The sequence below is a fragment of the Athene noctua genome, chromosome 2, assembly GCF_965140245.1.
Source record: "Athene noctua chromosome 2, bAthNoc1.hap1.1, whole genome shotgun sequence".
Lineage (NCBI taxonomy): Eukaryota > Metazoa > Chordata > Aves > Strigiformes > Strigidae > Athene > Athene noctua.
In genome coordinates, this window is record NC_134038.1 from 76,490,585 (window position 1) to 76,506,270 (window position 15,686).

The 15,686-nt window shown below is 39.6% G+C and overlaps 1 protein-coding gene across 3 annotated transcripts in view; it reads left to right on the forward strand.

Annotated features, from left to right (window-relative positions):
• GRB10 (growth factor receptor bound protein 10) overlaps positions 1 to 15,686 on the forward strand; it is a 147,430-nt gene that overhangs the window by 59,123 nt on the left and 72,621 nt on the right. For 2 of the 3 annotated variants that reach the window (XM_074899464.1, XM_074899465.1), the window contains exon 3: positions 2,188 to 2,281. In XM_074899464.1, coding sequence (XP_074755565.1) covers positions 2,188 to 2,281 — 94 coding nt within the window. Of the gene's footprint in view, positions 1 to 256; positions 297 to 2,187; positions 2,282 to 15,686 lie in introns of those variants that run through there. The other variant, XM_074899466.1, reaches the window with a different exon arrangement.

The following is a 15,686-nucleotide window of genomic DNA, read 5'->3' on the forward strand; positions in this document are numbered from 1 at the left end:
AAGTGTAACTAATGCTGCAAAATTGCAATAGTGGGGTTTTAGTTACCTGGTGAAAATACATCATGTTGAATTGCATGGGGGGAAACGCACAAGGAAAACTGCACTAGGAGGAAGGATGTTCTGCTGCTTTGTTCTTCATGACTGTGATGTTCACTGCTCAACCTTTGTATTAGGTTTGAAATAACTGAAGACCAGTTGACTTCAGCTTTAAGTTTTGACTGAAACTTTTCCTAGATAAACATCTCCTCCCCCCTGTTGTCCTTGGAGCCTTTGAAAGAATTTTGCTAAACTTTCTGGTGAGAAGAATCTTGCATTTGTATGTGCTTTCTGCTTCCTGCTGCCTTCTCGTGCTGCAAGTTCCCAAATTTCCTGTCTGAAATTTAAAATTGAGATGTTGTGGGCCAGGTCAGTGCTTGGCTGTGTGGTATCCTAGTGAAAATGAGATATATCCAGTGAAAACAACTAGTGCTCCAACAGCAGTAATGTTAGGATGCAATACCCTGTGGTTGCAAGGGATTTGACAGACAGGAGCTCATGAGCTGCTTGTTCCTAACATTTATTCAGTTAGCTCCAGTGAAGGAGCTAACAAATATTTCCGTGTTTCAAAAAAGTAAAAACAAATACAGTCATGCTGACAAGAGATCTGATTTTTTTTTCTTGATTCCTAAGAAGCAATCACAAAAACTTGTGAGATTAGCTAAATTAGCTCACGAAACAACAGCTGGCGTTGCAAAAATCAGTGGCAAGGGTGTAAAGAGTGATAAGGCGAAGTAGCCAGTATGGAGGCAGAAGGCTGAGTGGTCTCAGTTGTATCTGGCATAGATAGATGGGTGCCATATGTATCTTATCATATATTGTTGACTTGTAAAACTCTCCCTTAGTCATACCACTGTTGGCAGTTCTTGTCTTTATAAACGCCTGTGGGCTCCTGAATTGATCCCTGATGGCCAAAGGCACTCAAGAGTTGTGCTTCAGAACTTGAATCAAAACTCAAGTATCTGCTGTTTGAGACAGTCTGTCTGAAGAAGAGATAGTATAATTTATTTCATATCCTATCTAACTATATACAATTCTTATCCCCAAACATCACAACCATTATGTTTTTGAGCATTAGCTTATGTTCTGTAAGCTGGAAATGTTGGGCTGAGAGCTCACAGTTGCACATAGTTGAACTGCTGCTCACTGCATGCATGTTATTACTCTGCCATAATTACGTCATTTGCTCTGAAGGTGGTTCTTACATTTTGACATAAATGCGGGTCATGCTGTTGTGTATTTATCGCTCACTTTGGGCACAGCAGGAACATGTATACAGTCACGTATATCACTGCAGCATGGTTCATAGACAGTGATCTATTAATGTAGTCAACTTTATGCACTTGCTTCTGTTTTTCCATATCCACCCTAACTGGTATATGCTAAGGTATGCCAACTTTGTAAAACTGTATACCTGCTCTGAATTTCCTTCTTATACTTCTAAAACTCAGTGTTACTTATCTTGCTTTTCTTCTTTTTTTTCCGTGTGTGTGTTTATATTTCAATTTTCCTGCTTTCTGCTAGTCTTCTTTTTGGCAAGTTCTGTGAGAAACCGTGGTATTTTAGACTTGGCCAAATTCAGTCTGTGTTAAAACTTCTTGAAACCTGATCTTGTGAGAGTTCTAGTATGAAAAAAAAAAAGAAAAAAACAACTGGGGAAAAAAAAAAGCGCGCCCAGGTCGGCATCCAGAGCCATGGATGTTTATCTAAAGTGAACTTCTGATTCCTCTAGAGGCTTGGTAGTTCACTACTGAATCTGTTTCAGTCCAGTTAATTAGTTACAAACCCCTAAGCCACAGACTCGGAATTAAAGAAAACAAAGCCCCAAGCCTCCACATAATTTGACATAAGGCGAAACTTTTGTTAAACTAAGAAGTGCATTTACATCACTGTTTCCCAGTTTGAAATGCAAAACTGGTGTACAGATCAGCCAACAGCATAGTTATTGATTCTGGATTCATGCCACCTGTATTAATGTGATAGTCTAGTGTCTCCCTGTAATCTTCCCTGCCCCCTTCTCTAACATTGGTTTCTACTTTCAGAGGTATGGCAGGGATTTTTTTGTATCAGTGGTTTGGCTCTGTACAGTGTCGCTTACAGGGAGTACAGAATGCCTGTTTTTGATATGATTTTCTGTTCTTCTGTTCTTAGGACAATGTAGATCAGACTTCAGCTCATGGTCGGCGGGATCTGGTGGAACCAGGTTTCCAAGAACCATCTAACCGCATCTCACTGAATCACCAAGGTAAAGAACAGTGGGTGGGAATCCAAGCCTCTTGCGGGGAGGAAAGACAGGGCACTGCAAATGCAGAGATAATTTTACCTCTATGTTGACATCTTTTCCTTCTCATTTAAAAAAAGTCCTGGATGGTTGGAGGAGGAGAGCTGGGAAATAGCTTTTTGTCACAACTGTCCTGTGAGCTATGGATGAAGACCATGAAGAACTTGTGGTGCATCTCAAGCGTTGTAGCCCAAACTGTGATTGCTAGCCTGGGTGGCAGGTATATTCTCCTGGTTTTAGGAGAGGAAGGAGGGAAGTATGGAAATTGACTTTAGCAGTTATAATGTTGAAGTTGCATTTGAAAAATCTTTAATTACTATAAAAAGGGTTCGGGGTTCTGGTTTAACTTTTGTAGTAGGAGAAAAGAAGAAGAAAATTATGTTTACTTGCTTTGCATGAAAGAAAAGCTCATTTGGAGAAAAAGTCCTGAGCTAGATGTAAAATAAATCTTAGAAGTCTTTTTTTGCCAATCTCTTTCTGTTCAGATACCTAAAAAACCCCAGTTACTATTATAGCAGGGACTTTTTAGCTCAGCTGTATTTTTTTGGCTTTGAAATAATTAATAATAATGTTATCTTAACCAGTGAACCCCCTTACCTTCACGGTTCACGATGCACTAATTTGGAACCAAGTCCTTGAAGGTCATCTTCAAATGTTGTTTCTTCAGTGCAGCAGCTAATAGTATTGCAGTCAGCACAAGGCTATTGAAACAAAAAAGATTGTGAACGTATTACTCAAAATATTTACCAAATATGACATGCTTAACTTTTCCTTAAAAAAAAATCCAGCTTTTGTTTGCCAAGAGCAGCAAGAATAGAATTTCATGACTTGTAGATCCTCAACACTATTGAATTTTCACAAACAAGTCCCAGAATTTAATGAGAATTGTGCTTTAATTTACTCCCCTCTGCTCCAAGTCTTCTAGTTTTTGCTTTCTGTTGAAAATAGAGGATTAACAGCTTGCCATGCTATCTAGCCTAGAACTTCTAGTAGCACAGGCAGTGTGTTGTGACATGCTTGCGTGCTTACAAAACAGTTTATAAATTCCATTTTTCATTTGTATTAGAATGGTACTGTTACATTAATTTCACCCATCTTGGGATGTACAAATCCTGGAGCAGAGGTATATAGGTGACTTCTGAAGCTGTTTGTAAATATCGCCCTTTAATCAAGGGATTTGGGGGGGAACACATCCTGTGTGCTCTAACTTTATGCATTAGAGATGTGGCTGCTGCTAATGAAGTCTGAACATCCATTGAAGAGATAGGTAATACTGTATTTTAAAGGCAAAACGCTAACTTTGTAGCCTGACATTTTCCTTAGAGTAATACTTCCTTTTCAGAACCTCCTTTTCCTCTATCAGTACTCAGAAGGATCCATACAGTGTCATCTGATGAGTGGCTCTGCCTCTGCTACTTTGAGACAAATGTCTGTGTGCAAACTGGTCCAAATTTAAGAAACAGCTGTCTTTAAAGAGAATGCTTTTCATAGAGGTACTGGCTATTTAAGGCCTCTTTATAAAGAAAGGTCCTGTTAATGTTTTTCCCAATAGTTTCTGAAATAAAGATGACACTTGCACCCATAGTTTGAGATTTTTTTCCCACATCAGATGACTGACAGCAATCAAATCCTGTATTTCTAAGATCTTTCTGATTTTGTTGCTGAAGTAGGTATTCAGCACAATATTAATCTTGCCTGCCCCTGTGACCATGAAATGCTGTTATATTAGTTATGTGGATTAAGAACTGAAACCAGAATGTTTAGAGGTGGCCTTTAATGCTGGGCTGTAGCACTCTGGTATCTTTTTGAAAATGGAAGTGACCGTAAGCAGGAGGTTATGTCAGGTCTTGTGTGTTTCTGTCCGAGTGTGAGTATCTACACTTTTACATGGCTTATGAAATACACATTCTTCTCCAAGAACTTGAAAGTGCAAGTATTTTAAGAGCTGCCACATATTCCAGTAACTGATTAATGAATAGAAAAATATAACATGAAGAGCTTGAGAGAGTTGCGATGTGGTCTGAACTAGCTCCTGTGCAGTCATACTAGTCACACACTAAATAGGAAGATTAAATTATTAACATAAAGTGGGTTTTTAAGTTCCATGGCAGCTGTTTGCCTTTTTTTTTTTTTAACCCTTGCACAACTAAACTGTCTTATCCATTACTTTCTATTAAAGCTTTACTGGCACTGACTTGGTAAAACTTAAGAGTAAACCTGTGTCCAGGAGTAACTTGCAGGACCACTGCTTGCATTTAATAAAGGAATGTTTGGTGGTATGTCTTGACTACATTGATGATAAAGATATTTGTAACAGATGATGGCAAATTTTTATTCCAGTTACATATAACGTTATTAGCTGACTTCAGCTTATACCAGCTAACATATTCAAAGCTTTTGTTCCTGTGTTTCACAAGACTTTCAAGGAAAACTGATTGGCTTGCAACAGAGCTAGTTTAATACGTATTTAACATGAGCAGAAATTGTGGAAGGATTAGAATTGGCTAAAATATTTCCTGTCTCAGGTGCTCCCTGCCTTTTTCCCTTTAGTGTACTGTGCTGTAAATGCTGTAGCTGAACTTTGAGCAACTCTACTTATTATGTTATTTAATGTATACTCTTCTAATTCATACCTGACCACATTGCCCAGTGAGCACAGCAGATTTGCCAGTTTCTGTTGAACATTAACTTATAGCCCTTTGCTTTTTACTGGGAGAGCTTTGGAACAAGCACTTGCAATTCTGAACCAGACCCTGCTTTCCACGGCCTATAAAAATGGTGATTAGCTTCCTCCCAGGCATCTGAATCCCTTCAACACAAGCTGGAAAAAGAGCATTCAAGTGGAGACTGAGATATCCCTGCCAACTGTCCCTGCGTGAATAAGCTCTTTCTTGTGAAGGGTATTTCAAGTACATGTTTCCTGCTGAATCACTCTTTTTTACACAAACAGATGCTTTATAACTGTTCCGCTTTTTATTTTCAAAGAATATCTTGTAAAGATTGGGGAGCAGATAATACTTTCTGTAAAGTGAGGAGTCTTTAAAATAGGTAGGTTTCATATGAAACAGATGTAAAGAGTTGAGTGCAGATGGAATAGATTTTTTTTCCTAGAAGTAGTTCAATAGCTGCTTATGTGTACGTATGCTGATAAACTTGCTTACTTTAACAATTAAGTATTTTTATATCTAAGCAATTATTTAGTATTCACTTTTCAATGATTCTGCTAGTTGGGCCAGGAACTAGGATTTCTTGCCTCCATTCCCCAAAAGCTACTTGTTAAATTAAATGCAGTAGGAAAGAGCAAGCTTCATCCAGCTGAACAATACTAATATCCATTGATGTAAATAGACAGATTGGAAGTTATAGAAAGTTAACAACAGCCAAACAGGATTTGGCATTTAATAAACAGCAAGTCAGGTATTTCTTGAGCAGTCCTTCCAGAAGCTGTAGTAAAGCCTCTAGGCTTGGAGAAAAAAAATGTCAAAACTGTAGCATTTCCTGAAGAGTTAAGGAAGGAGGTGAAGAAACAATGAAAACAATTATTTACTATCTTTAAAAACATCAAAAGAAAGAGGAAGTGAGAGCATGCTTAGGATGGGACAAGTATTGTTATTTTTCTGTGTTTTTTCACTTCACAAGTGGAGTGTGGAGATGAATGAAACTGTAGCCTGCTCAGCCATGTCTCACTTTGCAAAACATTTAGCACTCAGAAATGTTTAATATTTTGCAGTGACAGGTTCTCTAGTGCATACCCTACACTGTTTGTACCCTGCCCAGTAGCAAGGGGCAGAGCTGGGGAGCGTAGTTGTTATTTTAGTCAAAATACTTGCATTCACACAGAAATGCCAGTTTGAGGCCTTTTGCAGAAGTGCTAGTCTCTAGCACTCATTCTCCCTCCCTGTCCCAGAGGGTGCTGCTGCTGGTCCACTTCTCTCCCCAAGGACCCTGGCAGTGCAGCATCTGTTCTTCTTGGCTATGCAGTGCTACCAAAGTTAACCTTGAATGTGTCTCAGTAGCAAGACAGGTTTATCCTATGGATTTCCCTGTGCAGCCTGGGAGTGGCCTTGCCATATGAAGTATGATAGCAAAGTACACTGTGCTACAGAAAACCATAAGCCCAACTGATTTTATTTACTCTTAGACTTCAGGGGGATTTAAGCTGCCAGGCATGCCACTGCTGTTTCTCACCTTGCTCTGTGTTTCTGGGCTTTTCGTTGTTGAGGCATGTTTTGGAGATAATTTTTCTGTTTGTTTTTCTAACAGGCAGCAAATAATGCCAGCTCCAGTCCCAGCCATGAAGTTTATGTGCAATACCTTTTATTGGTACTTGATATGTGCTTTTTGAGGTTGTATGGAAGTATTAGACATGCAATTTAGTGGGGGTTATAGACATGCAATTCTGGCATTTTCTGTATATGTGTACTTGTGGGATGATTGTCAGTGTCTGTCCAAATGTGTTTTGCCAGGGGTCTGTGATGAAAGATTTATCTTCCTTTTATTAATGCATTTGCATGCCCCTTTCCTCTCCTGAGGTGCTCTTGGCTCTTGTTGGACTTGATGCTTTTTCTCACAGTGGTTTACAGACAGAGCTGAGATGAATATTGTGGTACCTCTGTCTCCATAGCCGGGTGGCTTTGGCAGCAGAAAGGAAATAGTGACACGAGTTGTTCTAGCCAACAGCTGTCCCTTGACAACAGCCAGCTCATCCTGTGGTCTTTCTTGGTTGGCCATGGTAAGAAATCTCGCCTGTAGTGAGATGATGAAGATACAGTGGTTGCAGATCACTTGGCATTAGGTTTCCTGCCTCTGTGTACAAACGACTTGTTCCCACCGAAACTGAAGGGATCCAGAGTATCTGCCAATTTACATCACACTGAAGCCTGCTCTTGAGGTAGATGCTCTCATGTATCTCACTGGCTAGTAACTGATATGTAAATGTTTTCTAGAGATAGTAAACATTAACAATAGGGGAAAGTACTCTTCTAGCACAACTGTTTGGGTCCAAAAAATAAAAGCTCACGTAAGTAAGTATGGATTTTTGAGTGAGTATGGGCTTAAATGAAGTATTATGATGCCTAAGGTTTAGCCCAGCGAAGTAACTCTCTATTGCAGTCTTTCTCCACCATCGCTATCTTTACAAAAGAAAAGATATTAAAAGCAAGTATCTGCTTTAGGATAGGCACAAGGTTGAGACGATTTTGTTACTTGTTCTGTAGCTAAGGAGGAGCGTGTTTAGTACCGGCCGGTTCTACTTCTGGTGTGGTTCAGTTGTGGGATCCTCCTGGGATGAGTCAGTTATTTGGTGTATCAGAACGAAGCCATGTTTTTGCGGAATCCAGCTGGTACTGAATTGAAAACATAGAGTGAAAAACAGATAGTGTTGTTTGTATTGCAAAGACAATACCAAAAGCTGCCAGGCATTCATGAATTCTCATGCTTTGTATAAATGTTGTTTTCATTGTCCAGCCTTAGAAAAAAACCACCATTAGTGCCAAAAAGATTTACACTGACTACTCTTACGCAGAGTGGAGCCCCCGCTTCCTGCCTAGCTCATTACAGTACCTTTGTCTTGTTTTGGAGAAGGCTTCCATTGTACTTGGTGATGAATCTTGTTAGCACAGTTACTAGGAAGGCACCCATAATAACGGTGTAGAAGTTTAACTTCTCAATGTATTAATTCCCAAACCCTTGCCTGACAACTCTGGAAAAAAAAATAAATTAAAAAGATGAAATTAAGTAGGCTGGTGTTTAGTACAGATAATTTCAGAGATTTGCAGCTAGCTATAGGATGACAAAATACACCAACTGAATGAGTTTATCAGGGAAACTATATAACAAGGCTGCTAATAAAAGGCTGATTGAAATAACTGAAATAAGAAATGGACCAAAATGGTTTAAAGTGGTGCACATTCAGAGGAATGTATTTGCACATGACTGTGATTTTTTTTTTTTTTTTTTTCCCCTATATACCAACTTGTTAGTATCAGCTTTACAGATCTTCAGTTTTGGACATCTTTAAATGTGTTCCTCTGAAGCCACCTGGTATGAATAAAAAAAGCTCAAATATCTCATAGTTGACAAGCAAGGGATTTGAAGCCTGTTTATAATCTCTCAGGATTCAGTGTGTCCTTTGGGTAAATGTCTCTGACAAGGTAGGATTCGGTGCAGGGAAGGAGCCTTCTGTCTTGGTTGTATAAGGTATAACATGGTTTGCCTTGGGGCCTTTATTCACTGGAAGTTTTGCAAGTGGAGATATAGAAAAAAAATGAAAAATTTAAAGTAAGCCTAAAGCAAGAAGTATTACAGCATTAAAAATTAATCTTCCCTATTTATGTGACTGTCAAAGTAAAATTTAAGCCTATTTTTTTTCTGCAGCCTATGGGAAAATGGTAAAGCTATTACCATGTTTGTAATTAATTTCTTGTCTTGTTGGAGGGGAGATGGTTGCTGGGGCAGAGAGCAGTTTCATTGGGAGAGCAGGTGAAGCTGGGCTGGGGAAGTTGGGTTCCTTGCTCCAGATAGTCCATGAGGCACCATACCTGTCCCTGGGGGGCTGACCTCTGAGAAAGTGGGATTTTTTTATTTCATATTGAAGATAGAGGGAATTGTATTATTCCACGTTCTCTTTCAAGATTTGTATCTCCAGTTATCACAGGGTGGGGGGAATAGATTTACAAGGTGTGAATTTAGGGCGATTAGAAGCTTGTTTCTTGTAGTTACTATAAAATTCTTGCCTAAGGCTTTGGGAGGGGAAGGTGTAAATTGGGCATCTGGGTGGTGTGATTCTGTTGCTGCTTTCCAGATTCTTCTCAGAGCAAGAGGGCATTTATCTCCCTTATTCCTTATGCGTTACCTGTTGGAGAAAAGTTAGTTTAGTACTAGCGTAAGCCTGAAGTGATGACTATCTAAGAAACCTGGCACAAATCAGATAGGGAGAGGGAGACACTGTGAAATAAATTGTAAAATAAAATGTCCTTTTAAATTCATATTTGTCCTTAATATTAAAGGATGTGCATTTCCTGCTACCACTGAAGACTAACTGTTGGAGCAGTTGTCACTTTGCGTCCTTTGGCTACGTAATGCAAGGGATAGCACAGGGATGCCCTCTTTTCTTGTTTGGCGGTGTGCACTCTTGGCTGTCTTGTGGAAAACTTACTTTCTGTGCTGCAGCTATGACACAAGAACCGGCTGAGTGAAAGGGCATGCTTTGGGGGCTGTTGGGGAGGGGCTGGAGTGCCATGAGGTAGGTACAGAAATGTATTGGTCTGTTGCAAGAGACCTCTCTGTTAGGAGGCAAACGTTCACATGATGTATTTGTTTACTGTTGGCACACTTCCCTGGAGGTATATCAGCTCAGTGAGGTGATGTCACCAGTGGCACAAATACTTTCTGTGCTGGTGCGGCTACTCCAGTTGTGTCAGGGTAGCTGGCCACTTGCCGAGAGCCTGTCTGCCGGCATCCTGGAGCAGCAGCCCTGACGGTGACTGTTTGGCATGAACAGCACCTTGCATGGGCTGAGAGGCCTCCCAGGGAAAATCAACCTGCAAAGTCTTTCATGGAGATGATGTTCAGGCTTTTTGGTTTTGGGGCGTGAGCTCACAAGTCCAGTGCTTCTGTTGGAAATTATGTGCTTGGGGAAATTCAGGTACCAGAGGGAAAACAGTGTCTCAATATCTACTCATGATGAGGAGCTCATCCTGGGTTCCTGAACTGACCTTATTTCTTGTGTGCTTATATCATGTCTTTTGTGAGCAAAAACATCCAAAAGACTACAGGTAACAGGTAGTGAACTCTCTCCTCTGTAAGTGTATTTACTTACATCATTCCTATCCTTTCTGTAAACAGATTGCTAAAGCAGCCAAGTGTGATAGATTCCAGTATATTTTTATTGGTTTATATACTGATATGCTTACTGTCCCACAGGTATGGGCAGACTTGTGGTCTCAGATTGTCCTCTGCTTCCTGGGTGGCTTATTTCTTCTATTTGAGTTAATGGTCCATAATTGAGTTTAGTGATCTGAAGTGCCCTCTCCTAATTTAATCAATACAAGTTAACTGCAAGATCTTGGAATGAGCTCATATATTTTATGGAATAAGTTTTATTGCCTATGTTTTCTTTTGTAATCTGACTAAATTTGTACTGTTAATATGTTAGGAAAGTGGAAGGATGGAAATTAATACTTTATCAGCAAAGGCTCTTTAGATAGCTTCTGGATGACATATTTAATGCGGCAGAGTTGAATTATTTGCCTGTGCCACTCCACCATCTTCCTGCACATCCTTGGGTTCTGTATGCTCTTCTCTGTTAGGGGGCATGTTTTAAGAGTATTTGGCTTTGTGCAAGAAGCTTTTGAACCTTTCAGGGGAGGTGTTATAGCCAAACATCAAAACATGGCTGCAGGCACTTAAATAATCTCAGTGCTAATGAACTTTCCAGCTAGGAAAGTTGATTTATTATGTAGTCAAATTTTTTAATCATGCTGTAACAGTGGCAATTGTTCAGTAAAAACAATGTCTCTGCAGCATCAGAATATTACATTCAAATTCTAACACCTTAACCAAAAATCAAATCCTTTTTCAAAGACAGTTTGACGTGTAAAGGGGAAGGGTATATTCAGAGATTTAAACAATCCATAATCACTGCAGCTATACTACCTGTTATGAAATACTGTTTAAAATACTATTTTCAAAACTGTAAGTATCTCTAATTTTTGAGATAAAAGTGTCACTATGCAAGGTAAGCTTTAATGGAGAGAGAACAGCCTTTCAGTATCTGATTACATGGAAGGCTCTAGGGCGCTGATGTGGTTTCATGACTGTTGTGTTCCAGTTTGAAATAAAGGTATTCTGCATATTCGGACATTTAAGAGTGTCACCTATAAATAGATCAGAAATTGCCATTTATCTTCAGCGTATGTAATGTTTGAAATAACTGTGACTGGTAAGGGGAGGCTATTTTCTTTTTTAAATCTGTCTACTTTGGTAAAATCTCTTTCTGGAGCACAGTGTTAACTGTACGTTTCTGTGCTTTCTGAAGGTGATGGGGGAAAACAGACCCCTTTCCTATGAAATTTATTTCCAGGAGTGTGTTAGCAGTGCTGTGGCAAAGTGGAGGCAGTTGTAATGTCAGAAACTGCTCCCTGAATTCTTGAGATTGGCAGATTGGCTGGACTTCAGCTTCAAAAGAAACCTTTTAATAGGCTTAGTTCACCAGTATGTTTAGCAATTCTGGGACTAGATATAATTCCTGCCTGCCCCCCTCTGGAAATACATAAATACATTTAACTTCTTCAGATAAAGCCCTGAGTTGCTCCCACCCCCATTTAAAGCACACTGCACTGATTTGTGTCCTGTCTCTGATCAGCCATACATTGTGATGGCAGATAATTTCTAATAGCTGACACAATGCAGCCCTCTCGTCTGCAATCAATTCTGAGACATGTATTCAATTTTTAGATTTTTGTTTTCCGCTGACCTTCAAGGTTATATTTTTGATCTCTATCAAAGTAGTGAGAGGGTGGAGAACAGGCAGTACAGCTCTTGGTTTCCTTCCATTGTTTGTCCTAACGATAAAAGTGTCCTAACCTTTGGTTCCTGTCTCTTCTTTCCAGTGCCTCAGGTGGAGCAAAATACAAGTTAATTTACCTTTTTATGACCTCCATCCTCTAAGCAGAGCTTTTATCATTTTAGGAATGAATGAAGAAATTCACTTTGCTCCTCTTTAAAAAAAAAAAAAACCACAACAAAACCCATAACCAAGTAATGTCTAAATCTGTAACATTTCCAGAGATAAGGAGCAGAACAAGGGTGAGGTAAGACTTGTTTGCAAGAGTGAAGTGGAGCATATTTGACACAGAAGTTCTCCCAGAAAAGGCTTCTGTTTGCTTTAGGGTTCTTTACGATTCAACAGCTTGGTGCCCTCCCTCTTCAGTTGTTAGCTGGTCTTAATTAGGGGAAGAATTATAAATGCTAAACAAAAGTTGACTTTACTTAAAAATTGAATGGATTTTAAAAGTTGGCTGACATCATTACAGCAAATTTATGTTAAGCAGTCTGGACAAGTATAGCATTAGTTTAAGCATTTGGTATCCTTTTCTGCCTATTGGAACAATTTTCAGGAGCTTATGTACTAGAAAACTGGGATTGTCACATAAAGATGTAACCTATCTTACAGCTGAAGAAAATGCCCGATTCAAGTTACAGCTTAAACATCATCTTTCTTAGAAATGTCTTTTGTAATCTGTTTATAAAAGAGATTGGTTCTGCCAGATGACTGGGAAGTTGAGGACTGCAGATTTTAAGATTTTTCCAGCATGGAAATGTATTTCCTTAAGTTGAGACAAGTTGCACTGGAACGTACTCATGGTCTGTATCAGCAAGTATAGCTTACCTTAGTTATGTCAAGAAGAATATATACTGTGGTATATCAAAAAAAAATGGATGTTACTAAAAATACCTGGGTAATAAATTTCCATGGTGTTGGCTGAATGTGAAAGTTGGCTTTCTTAGTGGCAGAGTTGTGTTTATTTAAGTATCAACATGATTTTCTATGTTTAAAACATGATCCAAAGTTCATGACTGAAGTCAGACTTGATAGCAAGAAAAGTGTAAAACAGTACAGGGTTTGATTACAGCAATGTGCTGGTTCTGCCTCTAAGCCCTGCATCCTGCAGTGTACTGTTTGTACCCAGAGCCAATCCTCACTGGAAGAAGGTGATTTGAAGGCAACGAGTGATCTTGGGCTGGCTGTCTACTTTATTGATAGCAGGGCCTTTGGGGGGACGGTTCCTTTTTCACTCATTTTGGAAGTTGTATGGGCTAACAAACCTCTGAAGTCTGAGCTGCGGAGTTGTACAGAGACTCTTACATTCAAATGCAATTGAGGGATTGCAGACTATAGCAGTTAGATGGCAGCAGCAGCAGGCCTGACTCCCATGTATTGTTAGTTAGCCATCTATACCTCAGGCAGATATAAGCTGCTGAGAATAATTGAACTCACCCGAGGTTTTGATGAAACTGGACTGCAGATATCTTTGCAGAATGCTGCTAAGTGTGTATTTCTTCACATGAGTGTGCAGAAGTAACAATGGACTCTATGCTCCATGACCCCCCACCCTGTTGGTAGGAGTTGGGAAGTGCCTGCTGGGGTTGGTCACTGTGCCTGCATGGAGTGTGGCAAAGAGTTAGAAGCACTTGTTCAACATATTAGCTGTTAAATGGGACAAGACAAATCATGACAGATAGGAAGACCCATGTTTTCCCCATCAACAAAATGAGGATATTGCTATTGCAAAACTTGTCAAGTATGTGGTTGAGATCTGCTTCATAGTATTCATGCTGTTTTTGAAGATGAAGTCCTGTTTTGCTCATGGTGTTGAGAGCAGGCTCTGAAGAGATGAAATCATGACTGAAAGAAGAACACATGTGAGACTGTATCCTAATGTATGGGGTAAACCGTAGACTGTTATTTTGACATGGCAGGTAGCCTTTCTGTAGGTTGACTTTTTTGTACGCAGTGTATAACACGGAAGTGGTGAAAGATAATGCCACTTCTAAGTATTCTAAAAGTGCTTTGATTGAAGGTCTGTAGTTCTTGGCTCACAGTAGGGAGGGGGTCAAAGAATTAATCTGAGGAGTAGTTGAAGCTTTCTCTTTGTGCATATATGGGTTGAAATCAGTTGGGAACAGTCATCAGCCTTACCAGTTGACCTTGGAACATTTACTAAAAAGAAAAAAAAATAGTGTTAAATGAGGGATAAGGAGATAAGAGAAAACCAGTGGAGACATAAAGCATTGTGAAAAGCCATGGAGTTTCTTTAAGATGGTTTTAGTATGTAGCTGAAGTGAAACCATTGAGAGATGTAATTCATTTTCATTACTGTAGGAGCCAACATGTCTACTAATACAGTATTTATGTTTGTGGTAATATCTTTCCACCATTGTGTATCTCTATAAACCTTCTGTTTAAAAAAACAAGCAAACAAAGCAAAACAAAAAAAGACCCTTCTAAACTCTCCCTCCGTATGTCAATATTGAGGAGCTGTTTGGGCCAGGATACATATCTCCTGCTATGTTAGGCTGGTGAAATACAAAAAAGAGATCTCTTTCTGAAGAGCAAGTTTAGAGATGAATCTGGCAGATTGTTGGCTCCAAGGCAAATTGAGACGATCAGGGAGAAATTTGTTGAAGGCACGGCTTAGGTGAATGCCTCCTTTCTTACAGTGAGGGTGTATGAGCAAGAGGACTTGATGATCACAGTGCTGATGACTTTGCCCTGAAAAAAGATGTCCTTTCAAGTAGCCTGTTCTCAGACCATTTACATTCCCCAGAGTCTGGTGTCTCCCAGGGGTTTGGTGGTACAGCTGTGCTGGCACACTTCCTAATGTACTTGTAATAGCAAAAAAACACTTTCTCGGAAAGAAGTTTATTCTGGTTTGACAAGTGAAATGAAATGCAGCAGTAAAAGCATTCTTAGACACTTGTACTGGGCTAGAAATACAGATACTTTTAACAGGAAAAACAGTTGAAATGTGGAGTCATTTCTACTGAACTGGTCATGAGCAGCCTTTCCTTGTATTTAGGCAAGTGTGTAGACCTCTACAGAGTGAGGGCAGTGAATTCAAGAGGTTACCATTGAATGTTGCATTTGTCTCAGCGCCACCCTGAAATTAGTCCACTTGATGTTTGTGCCATACAAACAGAGGATTGCTCAGCCCCCCACCAACAAATCTGACACAGAAGTGACAGAGAGAATTGCTATTGTACTACTACTAAGTTGGTGGTTTCAAATCTGAGGTGGAAGTGAGATTTTTAGTGCTATGGGTTAAATAGCTTTTGAATAGGCTTGGAAGAAGCTTAAGGGTTAATCTGTCCCCAAAACTTTTACAGATACAGTATTATCAGTATAGGTTTGTGGTCCCTTTACGGTATTTTATACTTACAATGAGTCCTTGTATATAGCTACAGTAGTCCTGGAAAAATGCTGCTGTTTAGCATACCTTACTTTATTCGCTGACCTGATACAGGCAGTGTGAGTGCTTTTTTACATGTTGATGAATTCCTGCCTGAAAAACATTGGTCATAATACTTGACATGTCTCATGCAGTCATCTAGATTACTTCAAGATGCATTTTATTGAGAGCATGTGGGAAGAGAGAGTCTTCCAGCGCATCTTCAGTTTTAGAGGGGCCAACAGGCAGACTAGGTAATGAGGGCTGAATTGAGGGGTATTGTTGACAGAGAGGACACTGCGGAGGTTAATATCATAGAAAAGAGCATAAGTGTGTCTCAGTGAAATGGTACCCTCTGTGGTAAAAGAGGAAGACAGTAAGAATCTGAAATGTATTTGAATCAAGTACAGAAAGTGTTT